The sequence below is a fragment of the Pongo abelii genome, chromosome 20 (assembly GCF_028885655.2).
Source record: "Pongo abelii isolate AG06213 chromosome 20, NHGRI_mPonAbe1-v2.0_pri, whole genome shotgun sequence".
In the NCBI taxonomy this organism is placed as follows: Eukaryota; Metazoa; Chordata; class Mammalia; order Primates; family Hominidae; genus Pongo; species Pongo abelii.
The window spans coordinates 42,207,353-42,221,009 of NC_072005.2; the positions used below are offsets into that span (position 1 = coordinate 42,207,353).

At 43.5% G+C, this 13,657-nt stretch overlaps 1 protein-coding gene and 1 long non-coding RNA gene across 9 annotated transcripts in view; one reads left to right on the top strand and one right to left on the bottom strand.

Annotated features, from left to right (window-relative positions):
- Positions 1 to 13,657, top strand: part of ZNF567 (zinc finger protein 567) — a 49,323-nt gene that overhangs the window by 14,537 nt on the left and 21,129 nt on the right. For 2 of the 8 annotated variants that reach the window (XM_054540237.2, XM_024237937.3), the window contains exons 1-3: positions 4,525 to 6,148; positions 7,915 to 8,015; positions 13,489 to 13,563. In XM_054540237.2, coding sequence (XP_054396212.1) covers positions 13,555 to 13,563 — 9 coding nt within the window. In that variant the 5' untranslated portion in view covers positions 4,525 to 6,148; positions 7,915 to 8,015; positions 13,489 to 13,554. Of the gene's footprint in view, positions 1 to 4,524; positions 6,393 to 7,914; positions 8,016 to 13,488; positions 13,564 to 13,657 lie in introns of those variants that run through there. The other 6 variants (XM_054540238.2, XM_024237936.3, XM_024237938.3 and 3 more) reach the window with 5 other exon arrangements.
- LOC134760711 (uncharacterized) lies at positions 236 to 5,300 on the bottom strand. The gene is made up of 2 exons (XR_010138607.1): positions 5,191 to 5,300; positions 236 to 4,525 (listed from the first exon to the last, which is right to left on the bottom strand). It is a non-coding gene; the product is annotated as an uncharacterized LOC134760711 (long non-coding RNA).

Below are 13,657 nucleotides of genomic sequence, written 5' to 3' on the forward strand. Positions count from 1 at the left end.
GCCCAGGCTGGAGTGCAGTGGTGCAATCACGGCTCACTACAGCCTTGTCTTCCGGGGCTCAAGTGATTCTCCCACCTCAGTCTCCCAAGTATCTGGGACTACAGGCACACAACCACACCCAGCTAATTTTTTGTATTTTTTTGTTTCACCATGTTGCCCAGGCTGGTCTTGAACTCCTGAGCTCAAGCGATTGGCCCACCTTGTCCTCCCAAAGTGCTGAGATTACAAGGTGTGAGCCACTGCACCTGGCCAAGTTTTTTTTTTTTTTTTTTTTTTTTAATTGGGAATTGTTATAGACTGACTTGTTCCCCCTCCAGTTCATATGTTTAATATTATTAACTATAGTCATCATGTTATGCAATAGAACACCAGAACTTATTCCTCTCATATAACTGAAACTTTGTATACACTGATCAGCCTAACTCCTAATTTCTAGTAGTATAAGACTTAAGACATACAACCAGATATATGTAGAGAGAGTGAACAAGAGGGAATTAACAAAATAATTACATGATAAAGGGTGGGTGCTATGGCTCACACTTGTCATCCCAGCACTTTCAGAGGCTGAGAGACAGGGGGATCACTTGAGGCCAGGAATTCAAGATCAGCACAGGGAACATAGTGAGACCCCATCTCTATAATTTTTTTAAATTGTCTGGGTGTGGTGGTGGTATGCACCTATAGTCCTAGCTACTTAGGGAACTGAGGCTGAGGTGGGAGGATTGCTTGAGTCTAGGAGTTTGAGGTGGCAGTGAGCTATGATAGTGTCACTGCCACTCTAGCCTGGAGTACAGAATGAGACCCTGTCTCAAAAAAAAAAAAAGGTTAAATTACAAGCTACTACTATGTACAGCAAAATGGATATAATGTTATCTATATGTATCTATATAGAGAGATAATGTTGAGCAAAGGAGGTCAGACACAAGAGTACATACTATATGATTCCACCTATATAAAGTTCAAAACCAAAGCAAACTATTCTATTATAGAGGTCAAACTAATGGTTAACTTTGAGGTATAATGATTGGGAAGAGATATGAGGGAGCCTTCTGGGATGTTGGAAAGTTTCTATGTCTTTAATGACGGTTGCATGGGTTTTTTTTATTATTATTATTTTATTATTACTTTTTTGAGGCGGAGTCTCACTCTGCCGCCCAGGCTGGGGTGCAGTGGCACCATCTTGGCTCACTGCAAGCTCCACCTCCCGGGTTCACGCCATTTTCCTGCCTCAGCCTCCCGAGTAGCTGGGACTACAGGCGCCCGCCACCACGCCCGGCGAATTTTTTGTATTTTTAGTAAAGACTGGGTTTCACCATGTTAGCCAGGACGGTCTTGATCTCCTGACCTCGTGATCCGCCCACATCAGCCTCCCAAAGTGCTGGGATTACAGGCATAAGCCACCACGCCCGGCTGGGTTTATTTTTTTAAAAAGCCAGCAAGCTATAATTTTAAAATTTGTGCTTCCTCGCTCTCTCTCTCTCTCTCTCTCTGTCTGTATGTGTGTGATTTCATGTGTTCATTTCTTTTACTCGCTTTTTCTATCGGGTTTTTGGGTCTTTCCCTCGATTTTAATAATTTTTTGTTTTTGTTTTTTTTGAGGCATGGTCTCACTCCAACGCTCAGGTTGGAGTGCATTGGCACAATCATGGCTCACTACAGCCTCAACCTCCTTGGGCTCAGGTGATCCTCCCATCTCAGCCTCCGAAGTAGCTAGGACTACAGGTGCACCACCACACCCAGCTAATTTTTTGTATTTTTAGTAGATACGGGGTTTCACCATATTGCCCAGGCTGGTCTCAAACTCCTGGGCTCAAGTGTTCCACCAATCTCAGCCTCCGAAAGTGCTGGGATTACAGGGGTGAGCTATACACACTCAAAATAAATGGCATATCTGCATTTTTAAATCACATTTTTCTACCTACAAAACCAATTTTCTTTCAGTTCTGGTTTTGTTTCTGAAGCCCATATTTTATTACACTGAATGAAACCTGTGCATGGGTAATTCATTTAAATAAACACAATTTCTACTGGATTGGTGGATTTAAAAGACTAATGATGGCCAGGTGCAGTGGTTTACGCCTGTAATCCCAGCACTTTGGGAGGCCGAGGCAGATGGACCACAAGGTTAGGAGATCGAGACCATCCTAGCCAACATGGTGAAACCCCGTCTCTACTAAAAACCAAAAATTAGCCATGCGTGGTGACATGCGCCTTGTAGTCCCAGCTACTTGGGAGGCTGAGGTGGAAGAATTGCTGGAACCTGGGAGGCGGAGGTTGCAGTAAGCCGAGATCATGCCACTGCACTCTAGCCTGGCAACAGAGTGAGACTCTGTCTCAAATAATAATAATAAAAATAAAATATAATAATAATAAATAAAAGACTAATGATACCATATAGTAGTGAATAGACATTCTCATAATATGTTGTATATTGGTGCAAACTTAATGAGGGCAATTGATATAGATGTGTAAACAGGTTTTAACTATGAAAGCCTCATTCTCAGCAAATATCTAAGACTCTATCCAAAAGATACAATTCACATGTGCACAGAAAGGCATATGCAGTAAAACATTGCATATAATGGGAGAAAGCTGGAAAGAACTTACATATACAAACAAAACAGTGCAGCCATTAAAAGATTATGACACCGTTCATAATTTAGTGACATGAAATTTGTTCACTATATTTTGTTAGAAACAAGTAGATTTCAAAACAATTGTTATATAACCCTGTTTTGAATGAAAAAGTCCTATAAGCCTATATCCATGCACTTATTCACAAATGAGGTGAAGTGATTTGGAATAAAATGTTCAAAGTGCTTTACTTTAAGCTTTTTTAATATTCTCCAATCTTCTGAATTAAGAGTCTACTAATTTTACAATGAGAGAAATCTGCTTTGAGAGCAGAAAAAAATAATAAAAAGAGATATGTGTATGATACATGGAATGCAATGTTGAAATGGTCTGAATTCTGGCTGAAGAGACCCCAACTTTCTTCATAAACATTCCAGAGCACTAATTCAAATACTGTCTTAAAGGTCCTAAATCTAGAATCCTAAGATTTTATACACAATGAGTTCCTCTTATCAGTTGCCTCTCATTTACCTGGGCACAGAACTGCTGTTAACCAACCTCTTCACGAACTATTGCTCCAAGAAGGAAATCACATCTGGTTTGGACATAAATTAATAGGGTAATTAATAATAAACCCTTCACATAGGCAAAGAAATGGAATTTTGGTCTGATGTGGCTATGGAGAATTGAGACCATTCCTTAATCATCAAGCAGAAAGAAGTCGAGAAAGTATTCTAAAGGATTAGGGTGATAACACTTTAGAATTAACACCGGATAGACGCCCATTTCCAACTCTAGGAATCTTAAACCAGTCCTTCAGAAAATTACCTAAGAACCCTGAAGATTCCCTAATCAATCAGGGTGAAGAAAGTAAGATGTTCCCAGAATATAGAATTTGAACTGGAAAGGGGAAAACAGATGTAAAAAGGGAGACCCAGCTGGCCGCGGTGGCTCACGCCTGTAATCCCAGCACTTTGGGAGACTGAGGCAGGCAGATCACCTGAGGTCAGGAGTTTGAGACCAGCCTGGCCAACTTGGTGAAACCCCATGTCTGCTAAAAATACAAAAATTATCTGGACATGGTGGTGGGCACCTGTAGTCCCAGCTACTCGGAAGGCTGAGGCAGGAGAATCCCTTGAACCTGGGAGGTGGAGGTTGCAGTAAGCTGAGATCGTGCCACTGCACTCCAGCCTGGGCGACAGAGCAAGACTCGATCTCAAAACAAAAAAAGGGGAGACCCAATTGGCTAGTTAAATAAATGTATGTAGGTGTTATATCACACCCCTGAATAATTCCTCTGAATGGAGGGGGTGTGTCAGTCATCTGTACTCTACCCAGAAGTCAATGCCACATTCCTGAGTCTACATACCCATGAAATGATAGGAACTCATGTGCCCATAAGGTCCTAGAGGGGAATGTAAAGTTGGTCAAGACATGGGAGCTACACAGCAAGGAAAAGGTATCGCAAAGGGAAGTTAGTAGTTAAATAAATTACCACATATCCATGTAATATAATACTAAGATAGACAAATGCAAAGTTGTAGAAAATAGTTAAGGATAAGGAATATTTTCAAGATACTGTATCAGAGAAATCACTTTACAAAACAGGTTGAACAATACAATTATATCAATATGGTCATTTAAAAAGTCTGGAAAGTTAAACACCTGTTTCAGTTATCTATTGCTATATAACCACTTCAAAAGTTTATGGCTTAAAACAAAAAATAATTAGCTCATTATTTGGGGGGGTTGGCAATTTGGGCTTGGCTTGCCTGAGTGGTTCTTCTGCTGATCATATTCATGTGACAGCTGTCAGCTGTTGGCTTGGCGGAGGCTGGATGTTCCAAGATGGTCTCCCTGAAATTTCTGGCCGTTGTTGCTCACTGGACCTCTCTCTCCAAGTGATCTTTAATCCGCAAGCAAGTTGCTCTTAGCCTTCAGTCATGGTGGTCTCAGGGCAGGAAAAGGGGAAGAGAAAAAGCTGCAAGACTTCCTGTAGCTTTGTCTCAGAAGTCTCACAATATCACTTCCACCACATTTTATTGGTCAAAGCACCTCACAAGGCCCTGCCTAATAGTAACCTAATCACTGACTAGTATTTCAGGAGGAGAAAAAAATACTCCCTTTCTGGAAAACAAAATCAGAGAACAAAAATAGAAAATACAACAAAACTTCCTTGATCTTGGTTTTCAGATATGCTCAGCAATGGTTCCCTTTCCTCGGGGCTCTTAGAGAAACTCAAGGCAAGGGAGAAGGGGTAAGGAATCATGAGACATCAGACCTTTCTTGGAACCCAGACTGGCTAAATTGGAAAAAATTATTCCCACCACACGAGCTCTCATCTACCATACACATACTCAGATGGAAGTAAAAGGGAGATGGGAGTACTGCTAACCCTTCTTAGTATTCAAGGGAAAGGCCACGGTCACTGATACCCAGGACTGGGGACTTTCTCTAAATTCACATAAGTCTCCTGGGGAGACAGCTCTGGGAATGATGTGGATCACATGGAAACTGACCTCTGAGAGTTCCCAAAGGAGAGCCTCTGAGGAAGGAATCCTACTCCTAGGTTCTCCCCATCACGTCTTCCCAGAACTCTGCCTAAGGGACACTTACAACTCGAAAAGCCTCGTTCCGAAAACAGGTCTGTGCTTTTTCTGTTTGCAGATTTTATTCCACCACTCGATTATCCCTTCCCTTTTTGGTGGCCATTTCACTGCAGCTGGGGTCTATACGGCTATAAAGCGGGAGAAAAAAGGAAGCTGGGAACTCAGAGACTGCAGAGCCCAAGAAACAATCGAGTCTAAAACTGCCGCTTAGGTGGGCACTCCGCCAGGATCCTGTGTCAAACACCAGGCTGAGAACTGGGGACGGGGGTGCCCTGAGAAGACAACGCGGGCCATGCTTCGTTGCAAGATGACTCTGCTTAACATAGGCATGGATCATAGTCCTCACAGGCACATGGGGGAGATCTTCGACAGACCCCTCAGTCCCAACATTAAATACAGCACTGCAGAAATGAAGCTTCACCCCTTACACACACAACACCACAGACTTAAAGGCTCTTCCATCACACTAGGCCACAGCAGCACTGTCATGATGGAAGGTCTCAAACCCTACAGTGTCACACACCCCACATGACAGCCGACCACGGCCACCCAAAGGTTCCGCATCCGAGCAGGGACAGGAACACAATCACGCACCTGTCGCAGCCTTCTCGCCGCGCACACCGCCGCCTTGTCCCGGCGTGAAACACTCACACACGCACACGCGCATACACAAGCCCGAGCTACGGCCCTGCACACCCTGTCTGCGTCCCGGGAGCTCCGGGCTTCCTCACCGTGAGCGCCGCCCGCATCCCAGCCACTCACCATGACAACTTGGAAGGGGAACAGGAGATCAAAGTTCGAAAACGGCCCGGGCGCCTGTGGGAAATGTAGTCCAAGGCCGGAAACGCCCGGATGTGGAGAAGGCGCGCGTAGCCGGTGGACAGCAGGAACGCGCCGCGGAGACACCTGGGAGGCATCGTCCGCGCGGGAGTGCGCATGCGCAGAAGCCCGGCCGGCGACTGAAGGTGAGGCTGGCTGGTCCTGCGGGCGCGGAGGAGGCGGGTGACTCTGTGACCCGTAAGGGAGGCTGAGGAGGGAGGCGGGAACCTGGGCTGGGGAAAGCAAGAAGGGAAGAGGAGCAACCTGGGACGAGGAGTTGGCTGGAGGAAAGTGCGAGTCCGGGCCCCAGAGAAGGCTGGGAGGGAAGCAGGAACCAGAGCGCGGGCCGGGGAGCGCCTGAAGAAGGGAACCGGTTGCCCGAGGCGGGGGGTGAGCTCCCCAGTGGCAGGAATTTCGTCTGATTTTCGTCCCCCGGCTCCTAGAGCACGGCCTGGCACACAACAGGCGCTCCGTGTGTGTGTGTGGCTTTTTGTACCTGTCCTGTGTGTCGTGTGGTAGGGGAATGTGTTATTCTGTGTGACGTTGTGGAACCGGTTGTTTATGAAAGTGATAGGGTCCCTGCGTGTCTTAAGTTTTAATTTAAATTAGGTGCGAGTCGATTTGTGTTTGAGCCTGTGTCCGACTCTGGAGAGGCGACAATGAGGGCATTGTGAGTGAAAGGTTGTTACTTTTTGTGGAAGTGTAAGTTCTGTGAAATTGTGCACGATGTGGGGGCCTATGGAATTATGACTATGTAGTGGGTGATGCAGCTGTGAATATGCCTAATTTTTAAAGTATTTGGTGTACACGACCTATGATGACTGTGAATGTGGCACACTGTGTGACTTAGGTGGAGTGCTTGAGAAACCGAGTGCTGACTAAAGTATGCATTGTTTAGATTGATTTATGAGTATTGGGCATTTTATATATGCCTGTAGAATATGACTCTGGTAATTAGACAAGTAAAATAAGTAGTGTTTTTTTTTTTTTTTAATGGAGAGGAAGAGGCAAAATAATTTTCAGAGGATAAGATTGGGCCCATGCGGGCCGGGCGCGGTGGCTCACGCCTGTAATCCCAGCGCTTTGGAAGGCCAAGGCGGGCGGATCACGAGGTCAGGAGATCGAGACCATCCTGGTTAACACGGTGAAACCTCGTCTCTACTTAAAATACAAAAAAATTAGCCGGGCGTGGTGGCGGGCGCCTGTAGTCCCAGCTACTTGGGAGGATGAGTCAGGAGAATGGCGTGAACCCGGGAGGTGGAGCTTGCAGTGAGCTGAGATCGTGCCACTGCACTCCAGCCTTGGTGGCAGAGCAAGACTCCGTCTCAAAAAAAAAAAAAAAAAAAAAAGATTGGGCCCATGCGCGGTGGCTCACGCCTGTAATCCCAGCACTTTGGGAGGCTGGGGCAGACAGATCACCTGAGGTCAGGAGTTTGACCAACATGGTGAAACCCCGTCTCTACTAAAAAATATAAAAATTAGCTGGGTATGATGGCGCATGCCTGTAGCCCCAGCTACTCGGGAGCTGAGGCAGGGGAATCGCTTGAACTCGGAGGTGGAAGTTGCAGTGAGCCAAGATCGCGCCACTGCACTCCAGCCTGGGCGGCAGAACGAGACTCCGTCCCTCCCCCTCCAAAACAGATCATTTATTGGGAAACCTGGTATTGACTGATGACTGATATGCTTAAATGAATAGAATACCACTGGGAACACAGAGAAAAAAACTTTATCTCGTAACTGCCACTCTCAAAATTCCTATTTGAGTGTGTGTGTGTGTGTGTGTGTGTGTGTATATATTTTTTTTTTTCTGGATGAATTTCTTCTGCTGGAAGCCTGAAATGTGAAAGGATACATGATTAGTTTCTTCTCTAATTCCCCAACCTTTATTTTGTTTCCTCTTTACTCCCTATAGGCAGTCTTCAGCTCTCATGGATTGGGGGCTGGGAAAGATATGAGAAGACAGAAGTCAGAGACAAGAAGAGGCTAACATGACTCATACCACTATAATTTAGTGTAAGTCATCTCTTACCTTCCAAGAGAACCTGCTGCTTGGAACCTCCAGATACACTTCCCTTCTCATGGGCATAGCCTCTTCTCCAGCTGCTGCCCCAGTGGTTCCTCTGGGCATTCAGTGGCCCACCGACTCTGGTGGGTGGGTTTTTCCAGTCAGTCCTCTTTGATAGGACCCAAGACAACCCAGACAGCCTCCACCTATGGGGTCTTTACCTAGTGCTAAGGTGGGAATTAGCCACCTCAGTCACTTTGCCCTCCCAAATCCTAGAAATATGTAAAATTTTTGCCGAGAAGTCTCTCACCACTTTGGTTCCTGGTGGCCTCAGGGTCTGAGGGACCCCTTGTGTGTTGTAAAGAAGGGAGAATCACTCACGTTTTTCTCCCTGGAAAAACACTGTTCTAAAAATAACAGTCTCTTAAAAATACATTCTCCTCTCTCAGCCTCTCCACCGTCTTTAAAGGAGGAGTATAATGATAGCAAAATTTTACACTCAACAGCTGTATAAGATCCTGTTCTTGAATGAAGTTCTCTTAGAATTTTGTTTCATTCACTATCTTTGGGATATCAGCTGAGGCTGAGGCAGAAAGATTTCTAAGTTTTCATCCTATTAAAAATGAACAGTGATTACAATTAGAAAACTCAGGGTTGTTGGAAAAAACATTAACAAATAAATAGGGTGTGTGTGTGTATGTGGAAAGTATGGGGAAGAATTTATAGTGGTCATCAAAAATAAGAGACACAAAGGAAGTGACTTTACTAATTACATGATATGTTATTAAAGAGCACATTTTAAAATAAGACTTTTGGTGGGGCTTGGTGGCTCATACCTGTAATCCCAGCATTTTGGGAGGCTGAGGTGTGTGCACTGCTTGAGTCCAGGAGTTCAAGACCAGCCTGGGCAACTTAGTGAAACCCTGTCTCTACAAAAATACAAAAATTAGCCAGGCGTAGTGGCACGCCCCTGTGGCTAGCTACTCAGGAGACTGAGGTGGGAGGATCACCTGAGCCCAGGGAGGTCGAGGCTGCAGTGAGCCGTGATCACACCACTGCACTCCAGCCTGGGCAACAGAGTGAGACCTTGTTTCAAAACAAAGCAAAAGAAACTATAAAACTCTTAGGAAAAAACACATAGGCATACATCTTAATGATCTTAAATTTGGCATGCATTCTTTTGGAGTTTCTTTCATGGTGATTGAAATGTTCTAAAATTAGATTGTGTATGATTGTTCATTATGATGGTTTGTGAATATACCAAAAACCATTGAATCGTATACTTTAGATGGATGAATTTTATGGTGTGTAAATTATATCTCAATGCTGTCATTTAAAAAATCTTGACTAGGCCACCTCTGCAACGTGTAACACTGAGCAAGCCATGAGTATCTCCTGTGTTAGTCATGTTAGTCAATTTCAGGTATAATAGGACCTACCTCACTCAGGGTTTTTGTGAGGGTCATTGGATCTACATCACAGGGAATTATTTTGGAAAGTGTAAAGAAATAATTGAATTCCAAATATCCAAGAGAAGGAAACTGGTTGAATTAACCAAGTACAGTGCCACTGAGGAGTATTATGCAGCCATGAAAAGGGATCGGTTGCATGGATTTATGAAGGGCCTCCAGGATACTTTGGATTTTTTTGTTTTCTTGTTTTGTTTGTTTGTTTCTGAGACAAGGTCTCACTCCATTGCCCAGGCTGGAGTGCAGTGGCTTGATCATGGCTCACTGCAGCCTCGATCTCCCTGGGCTCAGGTGATCCTCCCACCTCAGCCTCCCAAGTAGCTGGGACTACAGGCATGTACAACCATACCTGGCTAATTTTATTTTATTTTATTTTTGTACAGTTGGAGGTCTTGCTATGTTTCCTAGGCTGGTTTTGAACTCCTAGGCTCAGGTGATCTGCCCACCTTGGCCTCCTCAGGTGCTGGGATTATAGGCGTGAGCCACCTTGCCTGGCCTCCAGGATACTTTGTTAGTGACAAGAGCAACAGAATGTTATATACTATCTTTTATCTAAGTTTTCAGCTTATCCTTTCATTACTTTAATATAAGCAAATGTATATATTTGCATTTTTTTAAACTCATGTCACCACCATCACCCAAATTTAAAATGAAAACAAACACAGAACACTTCTAGCCCCCGTCCAATCACCCTGGCACAGAAGTAACCTCTGTTGTAATTTCATCTCACATAAAAGGAGTCATGCAGAATGTAGCCTTTTGAGTCTGGCTTCATTCAGTAAGGATGTTGCAATCAGTAAGCTGTAGCTGGGACTACAAGTACATGCCATCATGCTGGCTAATTTGTGTATTTTTATTTTGTAGAGACAGAGTCTCACTATGTTGCCTAGGCTGGTCTCGAACTCCTGAGCTCATGCAATCCTCCTGCCTTGTCCTCCCAAAGTGCTGGGATTACAGGCATGAGCTCAATTCAGTTGCATGTTGCAATTCACTCATATTATTGCATGTATCATTGCTTCATTCTCCTTAGTACAAAGTAGTATTCCATTGTCTGGATGGATCACAGTTAGTTTGTCTGTGTATCCATTGATGCACACTTGGGTTGTTTCCAATTCTGAGGTGGTTATGAATAAAACTGCTACGAACATTCACATTCGGGTCTTTTTGTAGATACATGTTATTGTTTGTCATGGATAGATACTCAGGAGTGGTATTGATGGGTCGTTTAAACAATTACTTTAAAACGGTATCTTTACATGGAATAGTTTTGCCTCTTTTTTTTTTTTTTTTTTTTAATTTATGAAGTATTTATTGATCATTCTTGGGTGTTTCTGGGAGAGGGGGATATGGGAGGGTCATAGGATAATAGTGGAGAGAAGGTCAGGAGATAAACACATGAACAAAGGTCTCTGGTTTTCCTAGGCAGAGGACCCTGAGTTTTGCCTCTTGATTGTGGTGGTGGTGACACAAATCTAAATGTGTGATAAAATGGTAAAAACACGCACATAATGAACACATGGAAAACTACTGATATCTGAAAGAAGTTGGCACATTGTCTAATGACAATTTTCTGATTTTTTATTTTTATTTTTTAGAGACAGAGTCTTGCTCTGTTGTCCAGGTTGAAGTACAGTGGCACAGTCATAGTTCATTGTAGCCTCAAACTCCTGGGCCTAAGTGACCCTCCTGCCTCAGCCTCCTGAGTAGCTGGGACTACAGGTACACGCCACCATGCTGGCTAATTTGTGTATTTTTATTTTGTATAGACAGAGTCTCACTATGTTTCCCAGGCTGGTCGCAAACTCCTAAGCTCACGCGATCTTCCTGCCTTGTCCTCCGAAAGTGCTGGGATTACAGGCATGAGCTACCTACTATGCCCAGCCAGTTTTCTGATTTTGACCATATGCTATGGTTATGGAAGATGTGCCCATTGTGGAGAAGCTGGGTGAAAGGTAAATGAGACCTCTCTGCACTATTTTTGCAAGCTTCTGTGGATCTATAATCATTTCAAAATAAAAAAAATAAATTTTAAAAAGAGCCTGCTGCAAGACTGAGAAGTGCCTATGGTGTCTGATTCCCTGTCATTGGGCATGGATTCTGTTTCCTACTCTGGGCCCTTTTGGACAAAGCCATGCAGAATATCTTATCCCATACCTGCCCCTGTGAGCCACTTACCCTTTCTCAAAGTTTTCAGCAACCCTGGGAGTAGGCAGTATGCGATGGTTCACACCTATAATCCCAGCACTTTGGGTGGCCAAGGCAGGAAGATTGCTTGAGCCCAGGAGTTGGAGACTAGCCTGAGCAACATAGTAAGACCCCATTTCTACCAAAAAAAAAAAAATTAGCCGGTCTTGATGGCGTGCCCCTGTAGTCCCAGCTACCCAGGAGGCTGAGATAGGAGGATCACTTGAGCCCAGTGAGGCCGACACTGCAGTGAGCAGTGATAGGCCACTGCACTCCATCCTGGGCAACAGAGTGAGACCCTGTCTCAAAAACAAAAAAATTAAAATTAAAAAATAATTAGCTGGATGTGGGTGGTACATGCCTATGGTCCCTGCTATGCAAGAGGGAGAATTGCTTGAGCTGAAGAAGTCGAGGCTGCAGTGAGCCATGATCATGCCACTGCATTCTAGCCTAGGCAAAGAGTGAGACCCTGTCTCAAAAATAAAATAAAAATAAGACTTGAATAAAAGGACAGGAAGACACAACATGATAAAATGTCAAAACTTCCTTACCTTTCATGGATTTCCATTAAAATTTTAATAAAAATGTTTGAACTTGCTAGCATTGTTAGGAGAAAATAAACACCAGAAATTCTGAGAGAGAAAAACTGTCAAGGAAGTAGCCCTAGTAGATACTAAACTGTTTTAAAACTGATAACTGTAAGGTGATCCTGGCAATTAAATGAACAGTTCGGTGGAAATAAATATAAAGCCTAGCTCTACTTAGATATATGAAGGAAATAAAATATGTGATAAAGATGGCAGTTTTGATGAGTGAAGGAAATACAGATTCTGGAGTACTTTGTGATACCAAACTAGATGGCCAAATAATTTTTAAAATTGTATTTTTACGTAGAAAAAAAACAGTCAAATGAGAAACTATAAAAAATTATTTGGGTCCGGGCACAATGGCTCATGCCTGTAATCATATATAGGAGGAGCACATGAGGCCAGGAGTTTGAGACCAGCCTGAGCAACATTGCAAGCAAGACCCCATCTCAAAAAATAATAATAATTTTAAAAATTAGCCAGGCGTGGTGGTGTGTGCCTTTCATCCTAGCTACTTGGGAGGCTGAGACAGAATCGCTTGAGCTCAGGAGTTTGAGGTTGCAGTGAGCTAGAATAGTACCACTGTACTCCAGCCTGGATGGCAGAGTATGACCCTGTCTCTAAAAAAGAAAAATTATTTAGAACTCCTACCACAAAAATAAAGGATTAATTTCCTTCCTTTAAAGAAGTCTAACAACAATTCAGAAAATAAAAATAATAGAAAATGAAATAAATGATGAGACCACAAATAAGAAGCTAAAAGCGTTCTTTAAACTTACGAAAAGAAGCTTCTTGTTCATGGTAAGAAAACTAGAAACTAGAACCACAATTTACATGTGTTAGATAGACAAGCATAAAAAAATTTGTATCAGTAGTATTCCTCGGTGTGGAATGACAGGTATTCTCATATATTGCTGGCAGTACTATAAATGGTACAGCCTTAACGGAGAGCAGCTTGGAAGTAGTTAATAACAGTAGGCTGACTGGGAGAGAAAAGGTAGTGCTTGAGGGGAGAGGAGCTTGCCCAAAATCCATCCTGCTACCCCAAAACCCTGTATCTCTGGCCTTGGGGATAAAACAGGATTTGCCTAGCTGGTTCTCCCATCTATATTTATGTGGCATGTTCAGAGTGGACAAGGATCAATACAAGGGAAATGGAGGCAATTTTAATAGAATTATAAGAGCTGTGAGGCACATGTGGTCTCATGTGGCTTTTTTTTGTCTCGGCTTTGCCTCCTTAGGAACTGCCTCTTTTCTAAAGAGGACTCCAAAGGAAGGACTGGTCATCTCTTTCATATCTCAAAACCATGGCTCAGGTAAGGCGATGGTTTCTCTCTCCTTTCTGAAAGTCTTTTTTTTTTTTTTTTTTTTTTTTAAGGATATTTGGGCATATGTCGGTCTTGTCCTACA